Raw genomic sequence first — 27500 nt, forward strand, 5'->3', positions numbered from 1 at the left:
TTGTATTTCTTTCTGACACACTTGTTTTTTAAGTAGTCTCCCTTTTGGATGTGAGTCACTTGCACTCTCTATAGTAAAGTTAAATTCTGAGAACTTGTGCAGTTAGCATAGCATATAGTAGAATCTTTGTCTATATTATTATCGTATCAGATGCAATTTGAATGAGCGAGTAGCAACACCTTACAATGAGATAAAAATATTATAAATACAATACAAGCAATAATTTAATCACCAATTTGTCAGCTTGAATACTGAATATGCATTTGACCCTCCAACAGTTTACAGTGTGAATAATACTAAAATTATTATGTGTTATTTTAGCCCAAGTAATTTTTAATTTTCTGAAATTCTGAAAAAGAGAGAGAGAGAGAGAGAGAGAGAGAGAGAGAGAGAGAGAGAGAGAGAGAGAGAGAGAGAGAGAGAGAGAGAGAGAGAGAGTGGGAGAGAGCGAACGAATGAGAGAGACACAGAGAGAAAGAGCGGCAAACATGTGTGGAGATGGTTCAGCAGAGCTGAGTAAGCAGAGCCATTAGCAGACCACACACAGAAGTGCCAGAAATGCACCGGTATCATATCAGTTGTCAGACCGGTATCATAACTCACACAGGGTATTTGGTATCACAGAGTAGAGCTAATGCTGAACTGTCATTGAGAAACCAGTATCAAAATAATCTGATATGGTGATATAAAATAAGTTAGTTGTTTGACAGATAGACTGGAGCATGTTTTGTAAATAGATAATGTCAATAACAGCAGTGTGCGAATTAAGGGGGCGCAGGGGGAGCTATAGCTCCCCTAGTGGTGATTTGAGCTCCCCTGGAAACATGGTTTGTGAAATTTTGGGGGAGCTAGCCAAATAAATGCTATTTTGGGCATGGTTTTTCTCAAATGTGTAAAAGAAGTTAAATAAAATTATATTTTGAGTTTATGACTCATGAAAAAAACGTAGCCTAATGCTTGTCATTACCGCGCTAGAGCCGCTCGAAGCGTGAGGGCGTCAACAATCGTGTCCGCGCGCAACCAACCCCCCCCGTCAACAATCCTGTCTGCGCACAACCAACCCCCCCCCAACAATCCTGTCTGCGGACTAGTGGTGGATTTCATGATTCGTTTGAATGAATCAGTTCGCGTCGGTCAGTTCGCCAAGAAGAGTCGTTCATTCGTTCGTTCGCATTTCCGGTAGCGGTGAATCATGATTCTCAGTCACTGAGTCGGTCAGACTCGGCTCCTCCCTCGTTCTCGTTCAAACAAATCGCGAATGCACGTTCTCAGCCGAGTCGGTCATACTCAGCTCCTCCCTCGTTCTCATTCAAACTAATCACGATCATGCAATGGTGCAAACGGTCATCAATCAACACAACATTAACTAAGTTCATTTTAGCTGAGGAGGAGTGCTTCATGTTCGGAAACGGGATGTTGTTGCCCAGTTGACTCTCGTGACTTCTCAGTCGTCAAGTCTTCACCGCTAAACACAGTCAGTGAACGAACGGCGACTCGCGAGTCAGCTAACTAGTGGGTGGAGCTGGGAGTCGAGTCTCGAGAACGAACGAGACGAACAACGACGAACGAGAGCGGCGAATCAGGTCGGTTCGTTCGTTTTAAAGAGTCGTCGATGTCGAACTGATTCGTTCGCGAACGAGCCACCACTACTGCGCACAACCAACCCCCCCCCCCGTCAACAATTGTTGACGGGGGGGGGGGTTGGTTGTGCGCAGTGGGCCTGTTATAATGGGCCTGTTATAATGTGCAAATGCCAGGGCCATTTTTTGATCCCAGTCCATCACTGTACTCACTATACTCCGCTCCCCCGGAGACCAGTGGCGGTTCTAGGGGGGGGCCAGTGCCCCCATTACTCTGAGTCCGGCCCCCCCTGTGGCCCCCCCAAACAAGCCAACCCCACCAACCCCCCCCCTGTCAACAATAGCACCGCAAAAGCGCTCGTTCGCGATCCAACCCCCCAACCCCCCCCCCCCCCCCCCTTAACAATCGCGCCCGCAGTAGCGCTCGTCCACGACCCCCCCGTCGACAATCGCGCCCGCAGTAGTGCTCGTCCGCGACCCCCCCCCCCCCGTCAACAATTTGGTTTGTGCCCCTCTAACAGAAAAGCTGGCCCCATTTCGGCCCCCCCATTAAAAGCGGTCTAGAATCGCCACTGCCAGAGACCGTGGTATAATTCGCACACTGAATAACAGTATAGAGCATCCTATATATCTATATTTGTACTGTTCAAATATTTGATAACATAAATGGATGAGTGCTTCAAAGATAAGGAATATGAGTAAAGTAGAGAGAGGTATTGGGCCATTCCTAACACAAACACATGCAGGAGGTCGTTACGCACTTGAAAAGCTATACAGACACTTTGAATATTGTATGCATACAAAATGTAAAGCACAGAGTTGCTGTTGCTGCCAAATGCATGTGGACGGAAAGCCAAAAGCAAAATTTTTAGAAAGTACAACCATTGAAAACCAACAAGATGTCTGTACTATTACAACAAGGCCCAAGGAGCAGAAGGAAGATAAGAGTGTGAGAGAGATAGAGAGAGAGAGAGAGAGAGAGAGAGAGAGAGATAGAGATAGAGAAGGCCCCACAGAGAAGGAGAGATAAGGCGCTTGTTTCTGTGAATTCACAGTTAGACTGTAACAATACTACAGAACCGACCTAATTGGTTTCCTGAGGTCTTTATCAGTGGCTAGCTACACGGAGTGATCTGTGCATGAACAGGATGCCCTCGAACCCAGTATAGTCATGCTCAGCTGTTCTGACTCATCTGGTGGTGATCTTATCCAGTCAACTGTCACCGCGTTGAGAAGACACCACGGACTCCTCTGGGTTGTTGCTTATCATTTTTATTATTTGCTATTTAGTCATTTGTCCATAGTGACTTATTGACCTTTCATAGCGCCATGTAATTAATGAGCAGGTAGAGGTTGAGTAATCTTCAGGTCGGTCATAGGCTGGGCTCATTGGGCTGGAACCCAGAACCATTTAGCTGGAAATCCAAAAGCCTGTCCTGCCCCAGACTATTTTGAATCTTGGACAATGAATTCCCTTCTATCCTTTGGCATCATTGTTGGCAGATGCAAATGAGCAACACAGACACACACCGCGTTAGGCCCATGTCAACGTGGCGGGAAAAGATTGTGCAAGATTATTCTGGTTCTACATTGAATACTTTTATGCCTTTGCCTGCCCATTTTCTGGTATTTATGACATTTTACAACTCTTATGGGCCCCTTATCCCCCTAGTGGCCACTTTGGTTCTAAACCCTTGCAGGGTGGAGTAACTGAATGGGGAACTACCCATTCAGTTACCCCACTCAGCTCCTGTCTAGAACCAAGATGGAACCAAGCCGGCCGCTAGGTGAACAAGGCCCTGTGGACCAGCACTGACCGCCTGCGGCTGGAACCACCTGGTCCAGAAGCTTCATGCTGGTCCTCTTCCAGATCTTCTTTATGACCGCTCTCAGCTCCTCATTGGCCAGGTCCAGGTTTCCTGGCCCTCAGGGAAAGGAACGAAGAAACAACCAAACAAACAAACAAACACACAAAGACAGAAAAAGTCTAATTTATTACATGCACTTGACAACTTTCACAAATACTCTGGGGGTCTCTCTTGCTTTCTCTTTTGTATGCACGCACACACGAACACACACACACACGCATGCACGCACACACGCACGCACGCACACACACACACACACACACACGCACGCGCACACGCACACACACACACACACGCACATACACACACACACGCACACACGCACGCACGCACACACACACACATTTCTCTTTTTAAGGTTACTGTGGAGACCCGTCTGTTCTTTTGAAGAACACAACTTTTGTGCCAATGTTCTGAACAATGTGTCTAGTGTGTGTGGAGCAGGTGGGGATCTTGGAGGAATTGGGTAACAACATATGGTAGCACGTGGCCACCGCCTGCGCCGGGAGCTCCCTCTACAGGCTGAAACATCCCATGGCTCAGCACCAGTCACACTAACCAGTGATGTCAAAGCAGATGTGTTTTACCATCAATGCAAAAAAATGAAATAAATTATGATGTTTTGTGGATCACTTTGTTGCATATTTTGAAATGAATGTGGCTGTATAATGTATGCAATGTCTCTCTGTATATGTCGTGTTTATTTGTTGTGGGCTTTTTGCACTATTTTGTTGTATTCTGTATGTTACTATGTTATTATGTTACATGTTATATGTTGTGTGGTAAATATATTAATAGCACATTTGGAGTATGGGGAAACGCAATGTCGGTCCTCTATTGGCGCATTTCCACCGACGGGTACGCTTCGGAGCCAGCACACCTCAGCCTAGTAGTGAGGGTGCAGTATAGCCCAGCTCAGTTACGGCACGCGTTTCCACCGCTACCAGTACCCTTATGGTAGGGCGGGGTTTAAGCCGGTTATGTTATTATCCCCATGTCGCATGGAAGTGATTCTGTCGACCAATCAACAGACGGCGTGTGTAGCTCAAACTTGCTGGGACCCTTTCAGGCGTCTCAGTACCTTAACGGAGGAGTACTGTGAGACGAGAACGGCTCAATACGGCTCAGTCCGGGTCATGCCCACTTTTGGCGGTGGAAACGCGACCCGTGCCACAGCTTTGCAGACTGAACCGACCAGCACCCTCCGGTGGAAATGCACCATAAGTAACCTGTTGCACGGTTGGTCTGACAATAAAGTTCCCTTTGACTTTGATCTCAGTGTTCTGTCAGAGCATGGCCTGGCCCACCACTCACCCTCAGTCTTGATCTTGAGCGCGGTCCGGACCAGGGCGAACAGTGTGGCATTGAACATCACTGTGCCGTCGCTGTTCAGAGGCATGTTCATCGCCACCAGACGCTGGTCAGGGGAAGTCATAGATATGATGAAGAAAATACAGACATGATCAGCCCCTTGTCCTCCCAGCCCTGGAACATATTGTTCTCATAGTGCATCTTTTCAGGAGTAAGAATGGGACCAAAAAGGTTGTGATTAATCAGTTCACCATCACTCTTTGAAGATACGTAAATTAATGCACATTATTCATATGTATAAAGACAACACTACACTACTGACGAAACACTATGAGTTTGCACTGGGCTTCTTTGGCTGCCGTAACACTGGAACTGAACATAGTATTCAGTTATCTTATGGTATCTCTGTACTAGAGTGATGGTCACGGGGTTCCTACGTCACCACCCACCTTGCACGCCACCCGGTGAGGACAGAGCTTCCCGAAGCCCAGAGGAGGCTGGATCCTCCTCAGCAAGGTCACCACGTCCAGATGTTTGATCCGACCCCTGCAGCCACAACCCCATTTGGTTTGTTATTTTATTGACTTTGGTTCATGGGATGTTTAGTTCCATCCAGCGACATATGCATGATTTACCAGCATGAAGGATTGAAGCAGAGCCTACAGAACCTGCAGGTTCAGCTAGTTCAGATCTCCACAAGAACATCCACATAGACGTACGTTGATCAAATCTCCGAGCAGAGGTGCACACATATTGGGTATAGACCTACTTGGCTTCAGGGTCGTATTCGGACCAGATCCTCTTGAACTCATCCAGGTGATGTGGCCCCAGAATGGACCAATCCCGAGTGAGGTAGTCAAAGTTGTCCATGATGACCGCCACAAACAGGTTAATGATCTGACAAAGGCAAGAACGAATTGGGTCATCAACTTTTATTTTTGACTTGTTGTCAGTATTGGAATTATTCCCTGCACTAGACTCAAGACTCAAGGGATAGGGCCTTTTGCGTGTCCGCCCCCACTCTGTGGAATCAGCTCCCTCCCCACATCCGCTGTGCCCCTTCCGTGGAGACTTTCAAAAAGTACACGAAAGCACACCTTTTCTCTGAGGCCTATGGCCTCTAACTCACGACCCCACCCAGCGCCTTGCGCATTTGCACTCTCACTCACTCGCCTACACACACACCCTCACCTCCCACTCTTGTGAAGCGACCTTGAGTATTCTGAAAGGCGCTATATAAAATCAATTTATTATTATTATTATTATTATTATTATTATTATTAGAATCTATCCTATCTAGTATAAACGACCTCATCTGGATGAATGATCTAATGTAATCTAATCTCTCATCTGTGTGCATGCAGAGCTTGCAGACTTTACCAGGAAGGCGCAGAGCATGTAGAAGCTGATGAAGTAGATGAAGGCGAAGTTGCTGCCACAGCTCTTCTCCCCCGACTCAGAGTCACAATTTTTACCCGGCAAACAGGCCAGCATTATCTCCTGCCACGCCTCACCTGTCGCACACCTGGGGAGGAGAAAGGACAACTATCAACCTACAGCCCCTTAAAGTCCATCCTATAGTTACTTGGCGCTGGGCTTTTTTGTAAGGCAAGGCGGGTTTATTTACAGTTTATAGAACCCTTATCACATTGTATAAACATTCAAAGGACAATTGTGATAATACAATAAACGCCAATCATTCACACAAAGAAATAAAAGTATTTCCAATATTAATAAGCTTTATGCTTAGCTCTCAACCTCACCGGTGAATGGATTTGGATTAGCGCTGCCAATTGACCACAATAAAAATGTACAAGCATTTCAAATTCAAACACGATTCCTGGCAACTCACAGACAGCCATACACAGAACTCATAATGGATGCATATCCATGACAAAAACAACAGCCACTACCTGAAGAGCATCAGGACAGCTTGTGGAAACGTCTGGAAGTTGTTGTTGCGGTTGATGTGTTTTCCGTCCTCCATGGCTATTTTACCAAACACCTGAAGAACACCAAAGGACGTTCAGTTATAATGATGGTGACCAATGTTAACCAATGTTACCAATATTAACTACCAATATATTCTTATAGAAGCGCTTAGCTCTCCTGGATGTTAATCAATCTAAGTCATTCTCAGGGCTTTTTCCTTGTCTCTCGAAGAAGCTTTTCCTTGTCGCATCTCACAGGTTTGAGAAGGCACTGTCCACTAATTGTTTGAGCTTGGGCTTATGCAACTCTTGGAGACCATCACTTTGATATGTTCTCATATAAAAAAATTTATTGATGGTGGGTGGACACTATTCTAAAACGCCCAAATTGAGTCTTTGCAGTGTAAAGTTTCATCTGCGCTAAGGTTGAATAACGATACCTGCATTCCGATGACTGCATAGATGAAGAAGAGCATGGCGATCAGCAGGGCAACATAGGGAAGAGCCTGGATTTGGGGGAGAAGCCTGGATTTATATTCAACATCCAAAGGTCAAGGAAACATAGTAGGGGCTAGGTTGTTGAGTATGAACCTGTGTAGAGACGCCTCTATATGTGCTTGCGATGGACCACCAAGGGTGTATAACTTTGTATTCAACTTTTGCTTAAAGTGCTAGTGGACCCAGATCCTTGTATTGTTATTTTTAGAAACGCATTCATTTTGCTTGTATGATCATTATCATAGTAAACTATGCCATTGGTCACTGGAACAAAATGAATAACCAAATTCAGAAAAAAACAGGTGCAATGCAATGGTTTCGCAAGTCTCAGCCAATCAGTTTGCGAAAGTGCCGCTCTACTCAGAACTCTGGTCCCGGTTGATGCTCATGGCCGGGTACGAGAGAGGTTCAGCGGCACGGAAACGCGTCATATACAACATAACCCTCATACTTGACAATGCATACTACCTTCACATTTATGCTGAAGCAGGGGGGATCACTTTCACCACAATGAACACTTTCACCCGACTGGTCAAGGATTTTTGCCCTCCTCCTTCTCCTGAACGGGTGGACCCCCACCCCCACCCTCACCCTCCCCTCACCTGAAACGACTTGATGAAGGTCCACAGCAGAGTTCTGATCCCCTCCCCCCTGCTCAGCAGCTTGACCAATCGCATCACCCGGAACAGGCGGAAGAAGGTGATGGAGATGCGGGCGCTGTCCTGGTTCTGTAACACAGGCGCACCGCGTGACCGGGGGAACGGGCAGACGGACAGACGGCATGCAGACGAGAGGAGGAAGACGAGTGCCGTCCAGACACAGTGACACAGGGGTGTCTCACTGACTGAAACGTTATGGCTCAATTCGGTCATTCATCAGTCATTCATCTCCTAACTAAATGCATATTTTGTGGTCGATTACAAAAATGTACATTTGGTAGGAGTCGTTTCGTCTTTTTTCTTACCCGCACGTTGGGGTTCAAGACATGCGTGTTGTTTCGATATGTTTGTCCCACGGTGCAAACATACAATGTCATGCACACACACACACATACACACACACACACACGCTCACACACACCAAATGGATCCTATGTTGAGTGAAAGGATGCCGCTATAGCATGCTGTATGGAGTACGGCCGGTCTGGGCCAGCAGGTCCTCAGAGGGGAGCTGGAGAAGCTGTAGAGCCTTGGTCTGGTCACCAAGACCTCCCTGAGATACTGAGAGGAGCCCTCATGGAGACGGTGCTAGGGACTCTGGGTGACTGGGGAACAGCACTTATGTTGCTTTTTTTTTATATGGGAGGAAGATTAGATTTTACTTTTTGAACAGACGAATGGCCAGGGTGATTCCAGCTGTGCAGCTAGTGGTAAAACTCTGGGTCTTACACCCCTCTTTAATGATGGGATACAAAGTCTGTAAACTGGGATCACAAGATTTACGATTTATGTTTTCAAGGGGGAAAATGACTTTTGTAGGATACAAGAAAAAGGAAATCCCAAGCTTACCCTAGAGAAACTAATACCGTCCAGAGTGGCCTCAACAAAGCCTATCCTACCCCTTTGTACCCCTAACATCTGGAGCACAGAGTCTTCTCGATGAAGGGCTGTGTGTACTCTACACAAACAACCAAGCACGGCAGGACACATCCATTCTGCTGAGTCTTGACAAGGTCCATTCAACCCGTGCAAACCGTGGGTGAATCACAAGCACGAACACGAGCATCAATGAATCCCCCGCATGTTATCGAACCGTTTATGTTTCATGACAAAGTGCTTCTGACAAACAACAAGCAACAGATCATTACAATGAAAAGACATCAACCGAACCTTTCAACTTTGGACAAACGACAAAAAAGGTGGGGAGCGGTGGTGGGGGGGGGGGAGAGGGGGGGGCTTTTCTTACCCCTGGTTCCACTATCACCTTGACGACAGGAATGGCTGCCGACTTGAAACCAAAAGCCTAGGGTTAAACTGAGTTTGCCAGGTACAAATCTTAAGCAAAGCGTGCATCTGTCCCCTAAGTGAATGGTGTTCCTTTGAACGGTTGCCTTTAAATGCGATATACATCCTATTTGAATGTTGGAGGATCTGACAACAAAGCATGCATGCTTTTTACTTATGTAGACCATCTCATCTACACAGACCCACACCAGAATGTAGAGAGTGTTTGTGTGTGTGTGTGTGTGTGTGTTTGTGTGTGTGTGTGTTTCCAATAGTGTAGCCTACGTCCAAAGCCACACATAGTTCTGCAATGACTGGAGCACACATGGAGCACATGGTTTAAAGATGTTGAGAAACATCGGGAGGAGTTGCCTTGCAGCTTCTAGCGGTTAGCCTTGCAAAAAGGCTCACAATGAAGACACCGACAATTATGTAGAGATGACTTAACACAAGTTGTGATGTACCCTGTTAACGGCCTTTCATTAACCTTTTAAGGGGTTGATTTGTTATTTGTTCAATCTCTTTAATCATGTTTTGGCACATTGTTTTTGCGAATTGGAAAATACAAGTCAAACCTTAACCTTACAATGCAGCCCTCACTGGAGACACTGCAAGGCGAACTCGAGGCAAACCCAGAGGACAGAGGGTGGGAGGTGGAGGGTTGGGATGTGTGTGTTTGTGTGTGTGTGTGTGTGTGTGTGTGTGTGTGTGTGTGTGTGTGAGATACACATCTACTCACATTGATCTCAGTGATGGCAATATCGACCACGCTACCCACAACAATTAATGCGTCAAACGTGTTCCATGCATCAGCGAAATAGTGCTGCAGACACCAGCCCCGAGAACACAAGAGGGACGAGAGAGAGAGAGAGAGAGAGAGAGAGAGAGAGAGAGAGAGAGAGAGAGAGAGAGAGAGAGAGAGAGAGAGAGAGAGAGAGAGAGAGAGAGAGACACACACACACACACACACAGACAGAGACAGAGAGAGAGACAGAGAGAGACACACACAGAAATATGAAAAGCCAATAAAATGTGAAGAAGAAGCAAGAGACGGATAAAGCAAACATGTCTGGGATACTCTCAGTCAGTGAGAGAGGAAGGAGGGACGGATCTCTTCATTTGATAAACAGTTTTGTTATTGTGTTGTAACATTAATTATGAATGACAGTTAACTGACCTCTCACTGACTCAGTGCTGTGTTAAAAATATATAATGATTGGCCATCGTAGCTTTTGACTAAGTGTTTATAGATGGATCATTCTGTTCACTACAGTATATGCATTGTGTAGGTTAGCCAAGATAGAAATAGTACAGTCCGTACTATTTTTTAGGACTGAAGCTTCCATTAGGAATGTACAATATGTAATTTCTGTCCGACACCGATATATTACTGAAACTTTTACAGACCATTTTGGATTTGATCCACCGATACTGACATTTAGTCTGTGTCGGCCGGTGTGTGAGTTGTGTGTGAACCAAAGCCTATGATGTCCAACCCTGACCTGGTGCACAAGAGAATTTTAATGAAACAGATTGTCCAAAACAACGCAGGCTCAAAGAAAACAAACTACTACTAAACGACAAACATGAGCAGAGCAGTGAGAGAAATGGAGGGAGGAAGGCGGGAAAGAAACAAGGAAAGGAAAGAGTGGCAGCAGATGTTGGTGGAGGAGGAGGAGGAGAAGGAGGAGGAGGAAATACATGAGGAGGCGGCAAGGGAGGGGGGGGGGGGGGGGGGGGGCGGTGGGTGGTGGAGTGTCTACGAGGGTCTACCTGACTGAGGACGATATCGACTACACTCCCGATCACCACCAGAGCGTCAAAGACGTTCCAGGCGTCGCCCACGTAGCCCTGGTCGCCACGGCAACGCACAGCCCAGGAGAGAGAGGTGGTAACAGTGGAGAGGGATGGGGGATAGGGGGTCATGAGAAGGAAAGAAAGACACAGTGAGGTCAGGGGTCACAGGGGATGAGGGGTGGGAGGGAGACAAGGGGTCGGGTGGAAGGTTAGAAATGAGGCTATAAGAGGAGAATCACATGGCGGAGAAGTTGAAGAGAGGAGAGGGGAATGGGGAGAGGCCTCGGGTCCATACGTCGTTCCAGTGAGACTTTGACCGTTCGGTCGTTGCCGGAGCGCATTGACTCTCGCGTCCCATTTCACTCTCAGGAAGTCCCTGAGAGTGAAACTGAAATCCGAAATGTCGGAGCGGTGTTCCGCTCTGGCGCATTGATCACAAAAGTCGCATTGAAACGACACAGGAAACAGAGGCCTGAGAGGAGGAGTAGAGAAGTGGGGAGGAGAGGAGCGGGGAGGAAAGGAGTGGGGAGGAGAGAAGTGGGGAGGGGAGAAGTTGGGAGGAGAGGATAGAAGTGGGGAGGAGAGAAGTGGGGAGGAGAGGAGAGAGGAGGAGAGAAGAGGGGAGGAGAGGAGAGAAGAGGGGAGGAGAGAAGTAAAGAGGAGAGGAGGGGGGAGGAGAGGAGCAAAGTGGGGAGGAGAGTAGAGGAGTGGGAAGGAGAGGAGAGAAGAGTTGTACCCTTGGTTTGAAGGCGATGAGCTTCAGGATCATCTCGACGGTGAACACTCCGGTGAAGACCATGTTGAGGATGTCCATGGCAGAGCTAAACATGTCAGACTGCTTATAGTGCTGCAGGGGACAAGAAGCCGTGGAGAAAGTGGCAACAAGGCTGGAATACACATCATCACCATCATAACCATCATCATCATCATCATCACAAACTCAAGATCAAAAAGAATAAAAGGATTCATTTGAAGGAGGTCATAGAAGTGGGACTAAAACAAAGGCAATAATGCACAATAGGTTGATGACTATTTGTTTCTCCCCTACTGTGTGTGTGTATACATTTTACAACACACAACGTCGCTCATTATAGCGCTCATACACAACGACTCTACCAAGTTGCCTTGGGCCGTAACAAGCTCCCTCCTCCTTCCGAGAACTCTCAAACCAAAAACACATTTGTTTATTGTTTTTGCTGTCGTACAAGAAGTCCTTTTTCATCCCTGGGGTCTCGGGGAGCCACTCACCTGGATGGCCAGACAGAGGGTGTTGAGGATGATGAGCACGAACATGACGTATTCGAAGCCCGTGGAGTTGACCACGTACCAGAACTTGTACTGGTACGGGTTCTTGGGGATGTACCGGCGCAAAGGACGGGCTTTCAGAGCGTACTCCACGCACTGGCGCTAGAGAGAGAGAGAGAGAGAGAGAGAGATTTACAGACATAACACACACACATGGCTCAAAGAGCATAGAATAAACATGTTGGGAAGAAGCATGGTGCTCAACTTCCAACTAGTCGGTTTAAATTATTTTGCTGGTATGATGAAGCGATGAAGTGTTTTGCGAGAGAAATATCACTTAAATAAAACTTAAACTTTGGGCATGCTTTTTAAAGAAGCAAGTATAAAAGTTACGGCTGGCATTTGACTCAGCTAAGCTGCCTCATGCTGCTGCTATCTTATGAGGAGCTCCGATAATCCTGGATTGAATCCTTTCCTTAAGCCCAAAGCACACACAGATTTCGGCTCATATTCGTAGCGCGACCCAAATAGAAACCCAAACGGAAATAAAGAATAATGAAGAATCATATCGTTTGGTGGCGCAAAGAACATACAGCAGGAAGGTAGGCAGTATTCTTTCACTTGCTCGGTACAGGACTCGAGTCTATTTTGGACGGGAACACTTCCAGACATTATTTGTGTCTGTCCCCGACACATCCGCACGCTTCTGGCTCCGGATGCCGAGTCTCCTACCTGGTTCTTGTCCAGCTCACAGTTCTTGTACTCCTTCTCCCCTTGCTCCTGGAAGGTGACGATGACGAAACCCACGAAGATGTTCATCATGAAGAAGGCGATGATGATGATGTAGATGATGAAGAAGATGGAGATCTCCACACGGTAGTTGTAGATGGGACCCATGTTCTCCCGGTTAGAGTCGATGGCTTTGTACAGCAGGCTGCAGGGAGACACGCGCATGACCGGGCTGCACATGCACCGCTCACACAATGGATGCACCGTAAGACGTGCTAACAGAGACTCTGTACAGCCTTTTCTAAATGTGTGTGGACAGAAATGTGCACCTGCAGGCCTTCTGGCAGAGAGAGCTTTCTGTCTGACCCTTACCATTAACCTATCAAAGTAGTTGTGTTGCCTAAAGCTAACCAAGCAGTTGTGTTGCCTAAAGCTAACCAAGCAGTTGTGTTGCCTAAACCTAACCACACTGCACCGTCTAAATATAATATTAGACATGAATCCCGGTCTACTGAGTGCTGTATTTCACCTGTTCAACCACCAAACCTGCTCCCAACATGTACATGTACAACATGCACTTCTCCCAACTACTTGTCGCTTTTAAGACCAAGTCACCTGACCTTCTAAAGCCTTTCTGGAGAAAGAATCCTGGTAGAAAGGAATTCCTGCCAGAAGTCCCACTTCTCCCGTGTGTGCAGACACATGCACCCTGACCCTGGGGGGTGGGGGTGGCGGGGTACTCACGAGGGCCACCCCTCAAAGGTGGAGACGGTGAAGAGGGCCATCATCGCCATGTGAACGTTGTCAAAGTTGAAGTCACTGTTGTTCCACTGCCTCTCCTTGACCATCGGCAGGGCTGTGTCGCCGTTGGTGTACAGGATGAAGGAGCCCCTGTCGGGATGGACAGAATTCGTTATACATACACAAACACACACACAGCCTTACGTAGACACACACACATTCACACACACACACACACACACACACACACACACACACACACACACACACACACACACACACACACACACACACACACACACACACACACACACACACACACACACACACACACACATCTGGATCAGTTTGTTTTGAATATGGTGATTATGCCGCTATTGGGTCTTTCTATCAAAAGAGATGCTTCAATTCAATGAGGCAAACAGACACACACGCACGCACACACAAACACCAACCATAAACACATTCAGAAAATAACAAATACAGATTCACACAGTGCATTTGAGATACAGTACGGCAGCCGGTGTGATTACTCAAGAGAAGCTAGACCTACTTGCACTCGTCAGGGCTTGACTTGGCATCGTCTGTGCAGCGATAAAACTTGCCCTGCAAGAAACCAAACAAAGATAAACATTTGGTGGAACAATAAACCTGCACTTAACATTTGAATTCATGAGTGTTTAAAAATAAGAACATCGCCATTTATTCTCTCTTTAACTCAATTTGATCTGTAGAGAAAAAGTGAGGAAATCGAATTATGACGCAAATGGATAGCATTTGCGTCATATGCGATGTCATCACGGTGACATTGTTCATATTTAGTACAGCCATAAAAGATGTTAGCCAATATAACTGTCTAGCACAGCAAAGATCCCCTGGACCCATCTCAACAGAGTGGTTCTTCAATCGTTTTCATTTCTCAGACCAAGGCCCCCGCACAGATTTGATCACAATCTCTCACACACACTCACACACCCACACACACATTAAAACAAAACATCATCCCCGGCCAGCCATAACGTCACCTTGAAGAGCTGCACTCCGATGCAGGCGAACATGAACTGCAGCAAGGTGGTCACGATCATGATGTTACCGATGGTTCGGATGGCCACGAACACACACTGGACCACGTGCTGAGGAAGAGGAAGAGGGAGAGTCAAGACACACCCCCCACGCCAGAGAACACCACTTGGTGGAAGAGTTTGAATGGGTCCTCACCTTGAGTCCCTTGGCTCTGTTGATGGCCCTCAGGGGCCTCAGCACTCGGAGAACTCGGAGGATCTTCACCACGGAGATAGAAGAGGACCTGTGAGTGAGGGAGCGCAAGGGGCGTCAGGGTCTCTCGCTCCAAACCATCCCAACAATGTGTTCATTGTTTTAGTTTTTGGTTTTGAACTGTCATTGAAGCTGCTCATGTACATATATTAGGAACAGTTGAAAATGACTGAAATTGCAACAGATGCAACTAATAGGCATTCACGTTAAATGTGTTCATGCATTTCAAAATTGAATATGAAGCCCCTTTTGACACATCTATTTACATTTACATTTACATTTAGGGCATTTAGCAGACGCTTTTATCCAAAGCAACTTATAAGAAGTACATTTGTCAGAAGAAAGAGAAACAACAATATATCGCTGTCAACAGTATAAGGATGTTCATAGAACCAAGTACAAAACACTAACAATCGCTAAAACCCATCCCAGTATATCGTAAACCCATCCCAGTATACAACAAAGATATAAAGATATAAGACATTTTCCAGAACATTTCCTGCAGGGGTTCATGTGTGAATTGTGATAACATAGAGAACAGATGTGAAGCAGTTCAGGTGTCCTGAGATCTGTATATGTGCAATCTTGTGTTGTAACGCAGCAGGACTGTAATTGAGATCCAACATGAGGGGTCCTTTCTTCATGTTGGATCCAACGGTTACTTACTGGATACCGAAGGAGACCAGGGACACGCCCACCACCAGCAGGTCTAAGAGGTTGAAGTAGTTCCTACAGAACGCCCCTTTATGGAGGAACGCGCCGAACGCTGTCATCTGAACAGACGCAGAGATGAGGGTAAGGATATAGACATTGTGAGTCATATTAATAGACATATAAGTCAAACTAGAAAAATATCATATGATATATATCATTGTTTAAAAATAAATGTAATGACCTAAAACATTCATGGTAAACTCAGCTGTAATGTGAACACCACATAAGATAGTGTTGAAAATGCAATGTGAAAAACAAACATGCATGTCCACACACACACGCACACACATACACACTCAATAGTGCAATAGTGGTGTAATGTTGACTGAAACTGAACAAGCAGATTCCGTGGAAGGAACTTGGAACATGAGCAACAAGGTGAAGAGGGTGAGTGTCGTTGACCAGTGGTGAAATACTTGATCACACAGTGGGGGTCATTGGCTTGAACGTGGACACAAGTGATCCCAACAAGTGACTCTCCCTATTCAAGAGGCCGACACATTCCATAAGGATAACGAACGCTTTCTGTGATGTGACTGTTGGTAACAGCACCAGATCCACAAAAAAAGTCTCTCAAACTAGGACTTTATTGTAATTATTTTTTTCGAAAAAAAAAAAGATTACATTTGGATGAAGTAAAGAAATGTTAAAATCTTACTGTAACAATGTAGTGCGAAAATAACAGTGTTCCACAAAAAGGTAGAGATAAAAAAAATTGACATATAGTAACCTACAGTAATTACTATGTAATTACATCAAATTATTCTAAATTAGAAAGCATGACTAAATCCATGTGACTGATGGAAAATAGAGAATATATTAAATGACTAAATTATATAAAGGCATGGACTTCACGGAGATGGACAAGACTCCATAACAATAAGACAGGTGGACGGCCATTTTGAATGAAACACCAGGGCGGGAGGAAGTGGCGTGCACGGGCGTGCTCGGAAGCGGCGGGGGTTGCTGTTGCCACGGTAACAGTCTCTACCATTGTTTACCTTAATGAGGATCTCAAATGTAAACATACTAGTGAAGACATAATCTGCATTGTTTAGGATCTGAGGAGGTAATCAGAGTGACACAGACACAAACACACACACACACATAGATAAACACACACAAACACGCAGGGAGTTACTGAGGTCCTACCCAGTACGGTATAAGCACAGCACATCATGGCACATTTACCTTCAAGAGGATCTCAACAGTAAAGATTGCGGTGAAAGCATAGTCAAAATAACCAAGTATCTGAAAAAGGCAAGGCACAGGTTAGAGTCATCATCACACCATGAAGATGATGGTTCACCCAACACACACTTTTTAACATCGGGTGTGATCAAAAGGAATGCTTGAGCCAATGGCTGAGGCAGTGGGTGTGGCATAAACATAATCAAACAACAAGCATTCTGTATATATCTAAAACAAAAAACAAAATTTAGCCTTTTGGCCGTCACTTTTATCCAAAGCCACTTGGTGTGAACTCATGACCATCTCGTAAAGGATCAGGTCGGGGCTAGAGCATCTCCTTAAAGGGTTCCTACAGCTGGGAATCAAACCCAGTACCTTCCAGCCGGTAAGTCGGTCCCCACCGGCCGCTACACTATTTTACCCCCACACAACACTAAAGTGCCACGTGGCCTCATGAACCTAACGACCCGTGCTGTAGTGTCTGAACGTACAAAGTTGCGTCTGGAGAAGTTGCGTATGGGGTCCTCGGCGGCCAGGGAGACGGAGCTGAGCATGATGAAGACGAGGATGAGGTTCGTGAAGATCTGGTGGTTGATGAGCTTGTGGCAGAGCACGCGGAACCTGCAGCCGTCACGTGGGGACGCAAAGACAAGGATCCATGGGTTCAGAGTAGCAACGCATAGTGGCAGCGAGAGCAAAGGCTTGTGCATTTGTGAATGCCATTTTCGGTTGTGTGTGTTGACGTGTGTAGACGTGAATGTGTGTCTGGTTGTGTGTGCGTACGGGCATGTGTGTGTGTGTGTGTGTGTGTGTGTGTGTGTGTGTGTGCGTTGTATGATCGTGTGTGTAAGTGTATGTGCATGTTTAATAATGTTGTTATGTGTAAGTGTGTATCTGGTGTGTGTGTGTGTGTGTGTGTGTGTATGGGGGGGGGGGCTTATGATGACGTATGTAAGTGTATGTGTGTGTTTTACGATATTGTTCAGTATGTAAGCGTATGTGTGTGCATGTGTATGTATGTGTGTGTATGTGTGAAATCGTGTGCGTGTATGCGTGTATGCGTGTGTGTGTGTGTGTGTGTGTGTGTGTGTGTGTGTGTGTGTGTGTGTGTGTGTGCGTGCGTGGGTGTGACTGTGTGTGACTGACGGGTTGGTGCTGCTGAAGATGAAGAAGGCACTGCCCTCGGGGATGGGCGGAGTCTTCTCCTTCATGGTGAGCTCAGACATCCTGAGGGGGCGTGGCCCCGGCGGAACCTCTGGTAGCTCCTCCTCTTCCTCTTCACACGCTGGGGAAACCCAACACCATCATTTCAACATCACAAGGTTTGAAAGTGATCAACGTTAATCATAGTTCAAATAGCTAAATAGGCCCAAACACACACACGCACACACACACACACACACATACACACACACACACACAACAACAAAAAAACACACACACACACACACACACACACACACACACACACACTCTTTACCTGAAGTGTCTAAAGTAGGGTATGGCTCCTTTTCTTCCTCCAGTCCACTCTCTACCGCCACCTATAGGCATTGAGAGGTTTGTCAATAAATACTAACTTGACTTGTGAGGCTTAGTTTGCTGTAAAAGGACATTGAATGATGTAAGAAGGATCATGGAGATAATAAATGCATTTATATATATCCAAAACAAAGAATTGAATCAACAGAACCCTAAAACAAATTGAATAGATCTGTAACCCTCTCTCTTACCTTGGTCTCTCTGACCTCTGACTTCGTCTCTACTTTCTTCCTGTCCGTGATTGTATTGCTGTAGGATTAAAGACGAGACTACAAAGATTAAATCCATAAAGTATTTCTTATTTTTTAAAACAAAAGCAACAACAAAAATATATTCCTAATTTAACAAGTTTTAGAAGATTTCACAATGAACACGGGAACACGTTCAGTGAACCACTCAGTGTTAAGGCCATAGTGTTCACTCAGCGGTACACCAGCATACGACAGGCTAGGCTAGCAGCTGCACCGTACATGGCACTGTTCTTCCTCTTCTTTGCCTCTTCTTCCTCTTTCTGAGCCGTGTTGAGGCTCTCAGCATCAGCCAGGTTGTCAACGGCGATGGCCAAGAAGACGTTCAGCAGGATGTCTGTTCATACGACTTGAGGGAAAAAATTTAAAACCGAAAGGAAATGTAATTATGACTGTTGATGGAATTAACCCCAGATATGGGGGTCCGGAACGTACTGTACGGAACTGTGTGCATACGTTTATGTGTGCACACAAGTGTGGGTGTGTGTGTGTGTGTGTGTGTTTGTGCATGTGTGTGTGTGCATGTGTGTGTGCATGGGTGTGTGTGTGTGCATGTGCATGTGTGTGTGCATGTGTGTGTGCGTATATATATGTGTGTGAGTGAGTGTGTGTGTGTATCTGCACACGTATGTGTTTGTGTGTGTATGTGTGTGCATGCCTGTGTGTGTGTGTGACTGCGTATTATGGCCAGCAGGATACAGTTTCCACAGATGAAGAGGATGATGAAGTAGATGCAGACCACCATGCCCGAGGAGGCAGGGCCTCCGTACGCCATGATGCCGTCATACATGACCAGGTTCCAGTCCTCGCCCGTCAGGATCTGACCACAACACACACGGAAACCGGGAAGTAGTGCTATGAGGGTGGGCACATTGTTTTTCCCATCACAGTTCTGACCAGAACACGCCCCCTGGCGTGGTGATTGGACAATCGACTGGCTTGTTGACCCATGCAGCGGATCAATAGATAGATAGATACAAGCTTTGGGCATGCTTGCGACATAGCATGCTAGTGCTTTATATGGTTGTTTTTATTATAATACATTTGATGTGTATTGTACCTTTCATAATCGGAGACAATCTCAAGGTGTTTGACAGCAGTGAAAATAAGAAAGGGAGTTTGTGTTTTCTTGTGATAACATCGATCGAAGCTAAAAACACTAAACAGAGGTGTCTGAGGAGGTGTGGGTGGTTTGGCACTGTCTGTAGCAGACAGGAGCTGTCTGTCTTCTCTTTAAAACATGGCGGGAGCCAGGCCTAGGGAGGAGGATCCAGTACGACAAAAATCATGCAGACCAAGTCGGCTCGTTCATATGAACGGACCTCTACGGAACGGACATTTTGTGCATTCCTCATTAAAACACCTCAGCACCTCGGGCTGCTAACGTATCATCTAGGCCGTGTTCCGATTGGTCCAGCACTTACGGGTTCTGTATTCACGGGATGACTTCTAACACGTACCAGCTTGTCTCTGGGACCCGTGCACATCTGGCCCCTGGATATCCGGTGCCTCATTAGTGTCCAGATTCCCCCTTTTACCTATTCCCTAAATAGTGTACGATACAAAGAAATCGCCTACACTTCCGTGTGTAGGCGGTAAGGGAACGAGGGAGCGTTCCCCCCCCGGGTTGTTCCCCCCCCCGGGTTGACCCCCCCCCCCCCCCGGGTCAAGCCCTTTACTTTGGTAGAGTGACCTTTGACCTTTGACCCCAGCGGAGGGCGGACCCCCCACGCACCTGGAACACGGTGAGCAGGGCCTGGGGGAAGTTGTCGAAGGTGCTCCGCTTGGTGACCGTCTCGTCGAAGTTGAACTTGCCCCCGAACAGCTGCATGCCCAGCAGGGAGAAGATGATGATGAAGAGGAAGAGCAGCAGCAGGAGGGAGGCGATGGACTTCATGGAGTTCAGCAGCGACGCCACCAGGTTGCTAAGCGACGCCCAATGCCTTTGGGAGAAGCGCGGTTAGGAGGAGCGTGATCCATAGGTGTCCGTGTGGCACACGTTAGAAAAGACAGACGCGCAGGTAAACCGACACATTGTAGAAAACAAAAAATATTAACCCACTTGCACACATTTATAGTGATACACACACACACACACACACACACAGACACACTCACATTAAAAATCCAATTCACAAACACACAATGAACACACAATAGGAAACAAAAGTGTTACTAAACTAAACTAAACTAAACTAAACTAAACTAAAGTGATCAGCATTAGCAAGTCATAGTTTAAACTGCTAAAACACGCCCCAAAACACATCCCACACTCCTTCTTTACCTGAAGTCTCTTAAGTCGGATTAAAGCTATTTTTTCCTTCCTATATGTGTCACCTGTACACACACAACGACAACGACACACACACACACACACACACACACACACACACACACACTCACCGGGTGACCTTGAAGATGCGCAGCAGCCGCACGCAACGGAACACGGAGATGCCCAGCGGCGACATGACGGCCAGCTCCACCAGGATGGTCTCCACGATGCCCCCGCACACCACGAAGCAGTCGAAGCGGTTGAACAGCGACACAAAGTAGGCCTGCAGGCCCAGGCTGTACATCTTCACCAGCATCTCCAGCGTGAACATGGCCAGGAGCACCTTGTTGGCCACGTCTGGGGGCCGGCGGAGGTCCGACGAAGACGAGGGAGGTGGGGAGGGGAGAGGGAAGGGGAGTTGAGCAGAGAGGAAGGGGTGACAAGATGAAGAGGAGGAGAAGGGTGGAGGAGAGGAGGACTGGAGAGGAGGGGGGAGGGGAGAGGGAAGGGGAGTTGAGCAGAGACAAGCGGGGGAGAGGCAGAGAGAGGAGAGAGGGAGAAGAGAGGAAATCAATGAAGAGGAGAGAAGGAACGTGAGGAGAAAAGAGGAAAGATTAGAATGAATTCCAGCGAACCACAAAGATCAGCACATGTTCTATGGCCAGCTCAGCGGCCAGGTAAGAGATGGTTCTCTGGGTTGTACTGGCACACTCGTACCCTGTACTTCAGTGAGCCAGTCCGGCTGGTTGTAGTGCTCCGAGGAGATGGTCAGCGTGTTGAGGAACACCAGGATGATGACCAGCCAATAGAAGGTCACCGACTTCACAGCCACCCGGCACTTCCTGCGGCAAAAACGGTTCCACCGCCGCCACTGGCGACTGTGGCAGAAAAACAAAACGGAGGCAGGAGGGTGAGGGGCTGGATGCAGTATTATTTTGCCTTGTATCCAAAGCAACTTACGCTGACGTTTAATTGGCTAGACGTGAACTGTTCATGAATGTGAACAGGTAGGGGCTAGGCATCTTGCTCAAGGATGCCTGGGTAGACTGCAGACATTGTGGTTTGACACAGCAGGGTTGTTGTTTTTTTACAAATCTATCTATTTTTATTCGAAAACCCAGAAGGGTTTTTGTATTTGTTTGAGGATACAAGTAAGTAAGACTGGTTGTATGTCAAATTGCTTTGAGGATGTTATGATGCCCGTGGATCAGACGTAATAATGGCAAGGCTGAAAGGGAAGTGACGAGAGGAGAAGTACTCAAAGGGTTGATTAGTGAGGTTGAAAACACGATGCACGGTACACAGGAACATGGGAGGAAGATTGATTGAAACCACGGTTAAATGACGCCTGCAGAAGCTGCAGCTCCTGCAGCTCCTGCAACTCCTGCAGCTGCAGGAGTAAGAGAAACACAGAGGCCCAATAGGTCATGCAAGACAGGGGACCCACTGGCGGTTAATCAGGAGGGAGAGGGACGCCGGAATCATGCAGCGATGAGTGATGGAGGACGGGGGGGGGGGGGGGGCACCAACGTACTAACCTGCCCCTGGACTTGCTGATGTTTAGACTGGAGGGAGAACAAGTGTTGTGGAGCGTTAACACAACGTTGAGTTGAATGGTTACAAATGTTTCTGTCGGACTGAATAGACCTCAAAAGAGAGAGAGCGGGATTATGGGATGGAGAGAGAAAGAGATAAAGAGAGAGAGAGATAAAGAGATAGAGAGAGAGAGACAGAGAGAGAGAGAGAGACAGAGAGAGAAAGAGATAGAGAGAGCGAGAAAGAGATATAGAGATAGAGAGAGAGCGAGAGAAAGAGAGAGAGAAAGAGAGAGAAAGAAATGTTTTTGTATGTATGTGTGTTTATCTGTGTGTGTGTCTGTTTATGTATGTCCTTCTGTGTATGTATGTGCTTGTGTGTGTGTGTGTGTGTGTGTGTGTGTGTGTGTGTGTGTGTGTGTGTGTGTGTGTGTGTGTGTGTGTGTGTGTGAGTGTGTGTTTGTGTGAGTGTGTGTGTGCGTACCATATCTGACCGCAGCATTGGGAGCGGCCCTCCTCTCCGTTGGGGTTCTCCGTGTTCACAGACTCAGTCTCGCTCGTGGGTATGCTCGCTGTGACATCACACAGGAAGCAGGAAGTTAGATGTGATCAGTTGGATACTCAGGAAGTTCACTTTACAGGAATTGTTTGAGATGAATTGATTGATTGATTGATTGATTGATTGATTGATTGATTGATCGATCGATTGATTGACATGACAGCCATGGATTGATACATGGAAAGATTTCCTTACCTAATATGATGAGACTGTGGCCAAATAGTAACTAACTAATTTCCTCAAAGTACAAATTAATGCCGTCTAAGATGCCACATCAAACAAAAAGTATAATCATATTTGAATCGAATATGAAATCAGCACAAAGATACAAATGAAACAGCATGTTCCTGTCAAGTTGATCTAGGAGCTTGATGTTAGGATACCATGAAATGAAAATGTACTTTTCGGGCTTTACCTTGCTAGCTGATGTTAATAATCTCTTGTTGTTTTATGTCATGCTGCCTTTGAATTTTCTACAGTCTGGGTGTCTGGGAAGGCAGTATCTTACAGTTTGACTTTGAATTGGCAATTATAATGAACTCGCAATGTATGACACTGCCAGGTTATCTAGAAAATACTTCTCAGAAGAAGACTTCAAACCCACTAACAAGATGAAATTCAACACTTTTATCCCCCTCCTCCTCCTCCTCCTCCTCCGCTCCTCCATGGAGGTCTAACACAGACAGCCGCCACCAGGGATAAATGTACACTAGCATTAGTTTGACTTTAGCCTTGGTCCATTATTTGAATCAAGCGAGGCACCTCTATTTCAGTTTGCCATCCACTTATGCCTAATGTGAACGCCTGCGTTCTGCCGAAGGTTCTGAATGTCCCCGCTAAATATAAAGCAGGCAAAGCCCTGTGATGAGCGTGAACAACGATAATGTTGATTCCAAACACAGACATGCAATGCACAAGCCAAGCACCCACCACAACACACACAACGAAGACGGACGCAGTTACAGATCAACGCAAACATGTGCACGCACACTCACACTCTCACACACACACACACACACACACACACACACACACACACACACACGCAGATCGCACTTTGACACACTCTGTCCAAGAGTGGGGTACCCGCTGTACAAAAATAATGAGGCTTTCGATTCCTCTCTCCCTCTCTCAAACAAACGCATGCACACATACATACACATTGCACACTCACGCACACATTTACCCTGTGTTTCTGTAGACTGAGTGAACCAGCCAAACTTTCCTTTCTTCTTCTCAGTGAGGTCGGCTAAGGTGACACCTTGGTGACACCGACATGCAGTTCACAGAGTCAGACAGCAGGGGGGGGGGTGAGTGAGTACACTCCAAAACAAAAGTCAGCAGGGAATAACACTACAGTACAAACCAGTGCATGGAATAAACACAGTTTCCTTGTCCAGACAATTATATAAAGTGAGGGTGAATGTGTTGAGTTGAAGGTGAAACATGAGGAAGGTTTGGTTATCGGCTCTAAAGAATGAGGCTTGTGTAGCGTAACACTGAGCTGTGGATGGAGGGATTTCTTAAACTAGGTTAGACTCAAACCTGATTGAATAGGAATAATATATAGTAAATATAGGACTGATATAGGAATATTTTTTGACATGTTTAAGTGTTGAATCTACAATTTAAGACCAAGGGCAGATACGATGGTTCTAATAAAAATAAAGCAAAACAACATTTATCGTTATGAACACAAACTGAGAAATGAGATAATCGCTGTCAATGAAAACAAAATTGGAAGATTTAGGTAGGTTCTGGACACAGAAACAGTGCACTGTAAATCAGAAGAAAAAAACAACAACTAAGAAGCATGGGGAGGAGGAAGAAGAAGAAGCAGAAGAAGAAGAAGAAGAAGAAGTAGAGGAACAAGAGGGCGTTAGCTCTACATTACAGGACAGGGTTAATCCACGAGGAACAGCAACACTGCAGGAACTAAGAAGAGAAGAGTTAGCAGCCCGGCGGTCTCTAACAGGCTCTACACAGTGGTAGATGAAACAAGAAAGAGCAGGGTTACAGCAGAGCCCGGAGACAGGGAAATAGAAAGACACAGACAGATAAATGTGCTGGGACAGTATAACTAGAGGTTGAAAGGCACTAAGGGAGACGTTAGAAGACAGCGGTATATAGGGAGTAGTGATCGACCGATATATCGGCCGGCCAATATTATTGGCTAATATTTGCGTTTTTTACGTGTATCGGCATTGGCCGATACACATTCTCAGATTTTTTATTTTATTTTATTTATTTCACCCCCCCCCCCCCCCCCCCCCGGCATGATTTACAGACAGACAGTTCAATAAATATTCATTTTTTAAATTGAGACTTGACTTGACTTGACTTTGTTATCATCATTGTGTCATTTTTATGTAAATTGAGGGAGCAAAGGCAGTATCGGCTCCAAATATCGGCTCAAGAAAATCAGCCCGTATCGGTCAGTGGCTAAGACTAAGCCCTAAAAATTCCATATCGGTCGATCCCTAATAGGGAGGGAGGTTAGCAGCATGGTTGTGTACAGTTACTGGTACACAAGACAACAGGGTTAGGGTAGACTTCCTGAGACGTACACAGTGATGCTCGTACTGTACAGCCCGGACTCACAGGACACTACAGAGTCAGGCTAATGCACAGGCACACACACACATGCACGCATGACGATCAGATGGTTATCCCCCTAGTTAGCACACACAACCTTTAAAACCCAATTAGACTAAACCATATTTATATATATATAGAATGTGCAGGCGTCGGGAGACAAAAAGAGAAATAGAGCATGAGTAATCTAAAGAAAGACAGATACAGAGAGAGAGAGAGAGGAGAGAGAGAGAGCGAGAGAGAGAGAGAGAGAGAGAGAGAGCGAGAGAGAGAGGGAGTGAGAAGACAAGAAGGGATGAGGGAGGTGTGAGTGTGAGAGAGAGATAGAGGGAGAGAGAGGAGAGGGAGAGAGAGAGAGAGAAGGAGAAGGAGAGAGAATGATGTTAGAAGGAAAGAACAGCACAGACTATTGGACAGAGAGGAAATAAATGAGAAGGAGACGGAAGGAGAATCTTCAAACGGACAGCAAGGCATCGCCTACGCACAGCACCAGCCAAGAGCTTTCCCACAAATGTGCAAATGTGGAACACATATCCTGTGATGTTCAGCGTTTTCTCCTGTGATGTTCAGCATTGTATCTTGTTTAAATGAGGTGCCAATGTAATTTAAATTGGAACAAGTGTTATTTGGTCGGTATGAAGCACACTACAAACCCCTCAAAAGGTTTGAGAGTTAGTACATTTTGACCGTTATGGACCCTGTGTTCTTCTTGTGTATTTCTGTTTGGTCTATTCTTGATGTAGGTTGTCAGTGTTTTGTGTATTACATAAGTAATTTAATCTCTGTAGCAACAGCTAAATACGAGGAGCTAAATGATCAACACACGTCCGACTGATGAATTGTTCGATGGTCATTCAGTGGCTAAGAATTATCCAAACAGAAAAGGTTGTAGCATGCACAGTAAATCCTGGTTATATCTCTCCACACACATAATGCAGTAATATACTAGAGCGACATTACCTCTGTAGTCTATATATCCTCCTGATATGTATTAATATTTGTAAAGCACTCTGAGGTTATTGGAAATATTTGGCCCTACGTAGTACGTAGGGCCAAATATTAGCATTGACTCTGGTCAAGCTTAAAGGTCCCATGATATGCCACCATGTGACATCACAGGTGGGCGTGTCCACCTAGATGTGTGCTGGATAGATCAGTCTACCAGCCTTCCCAGTGGACTGTAGCAAACATTGCTCATCTATCCGTCACACATCTAGGTGAACACGCCCACCTGTGATGTCATAACAGACAGATCTTCAAAACAGCTTGTAACGGCTAATCTCACCACACCTGGTGGCATGTCATGGGACCTTTAATGAGTGCAGAGGGCGTGCAGATAGCCAGGTAGATATAGGCAGACAGACAGGTAAGGCTTTGAATCATTTCATTCAGGGCGGAATGAAATGATCAGCCTTATTACAGGCATGTGACATAATCCGCTTCTGAACTGTGTTGATGTAGTAATAATATATTATGGTGGTTAATGTAACAATCTTGAACAATAGTGTTTGCGTGCACACACACTCACACACACACAAACATACATACATACACATACAGAGACACGCACATACATACTCTCTCATCAAACCATTTGTCATGTTGGTACCATGGTAACACAATGTTAGGGCTGCAGCAGAATAATAAGTAAATTGGTAGTTTAAGACAAAATGTTTCATTTTATATTTTCCTTGGCTTCAACAAAATCGTTTTTCCTTGAAACAAACTGAATAGACATTGGGACACGCCAAGGGTCACACTATACTAGACTAGAAAATATCTTCCCCGATTAAACTGAGAAATAAGACACTTAATAACTATGCCTGTTAATGGGAACTTCTACAAGGAGTGTATTACTATTTCATCAACAGGACAGGGCGACAACAGACTTAAAGCAAGGTAAATCCATCAGAAAGATGCAGTCCACTA

General features: G+C 46.0%; 1 protein-coding gene across 1 annotated transcript in view; it reads right to left on the minus strand.

The window, feature by feature from the left end:
* The window catches only part of cacna1db (calcium channel, voltage-dependent, L type, alpha 1D subunit, b), a 65640-nt gene that overhangs the window by 11921 nt on the left and 26219 nt on the right, over positions 1-27500 (minus strand). Inside the window, exons 10-38 of the mRNA XM_084479998.1 lie at positions 22902-22989; positions 21600-21760; positions 21014-21239; positions 20346-20553; positions 19310-19430; positions 18833-18947; positions 18554-18611; positions 18304-18364; positions 17970-18108; positions 17315-17444; positions 16824-16883; positions 16634-16693; positions 15585-15691; positions 14862-14949; positions 14669-14776; positions 14197-14249; positions 13647-13793; positions 12906-13107; positions 12177-12335; positions 11665-11775; positions 10905-10982; positions 7791-7916; positions 7131-7196; positions 6673-6764; positions 6140-6284; positions 5529-5656; positions 5209-5305; positions 4763-4865; positions 3398-3499 (exon numbers count right to left, since the gene is read on the minus strand). Coding sequence (XP_084336124.1) covers positions 3398-3499; positions 4763-4865; positions 5209-5305; positions 5529-5656; positions 6140-6284; positions 6673-6764; positions 7131-7196; positions 7791-7916; positions 10905-10982; positions 11665-11775; positions 12177-12335; positions 12906-13107; positions 13647-13793; positions 14197-14249; positions 14669-14776; positions 14862-14949; positions 15585-15691; positions 16634-16693; positions 16824-16883; positions 17315-17444; positions 17970-18108; positions 18304-18364; positions 18554-18611; positions 18833-18947; positions 19310-19430; positions 20346-20553; positions 21014-21239; positions 21600-21760; positions 22902-22989 — 3339 coding nt within the window. The remainder of the gene's footprint in view (positions 1-3397; positions 3500-4762; positions 4866-5208; positions 5306-5528; positions 5657-6139; positions 6285-6672; positions 6765-7130; positions 7197-7790; positions 7917-10904; positions 10983-11664; positions 11776-12176; positions 12336-12905; positions 13108-13646; positions 13794-14196; positions 14250-14668; positions 14777-14861; positions 14950-15584; positions 15692-16633; positions 16694-16823; positions 16884-17314; positions 17445-17969; positions 18109-18303; positions 18365-18553; positions 18612-18832; positions 18948-19309; positions 19431-20345; positions 20554-21013; positions 21240-21599; positions 21761-22901; positions 22990-27500) is intronic.

This window comes from Micromesistius poutassou (assembly GCF_964030765.1).
Source record: "Micromesistius poutassou genome assembly, chromosome: 15".
Taxonomy (NCBI): domain Eukaryota; kingdom Metazoa; phylum Chordata; class Actinopteri; order Gadiformes; family Gadidae; genus Micromesistius; species Micromesistius poutassou.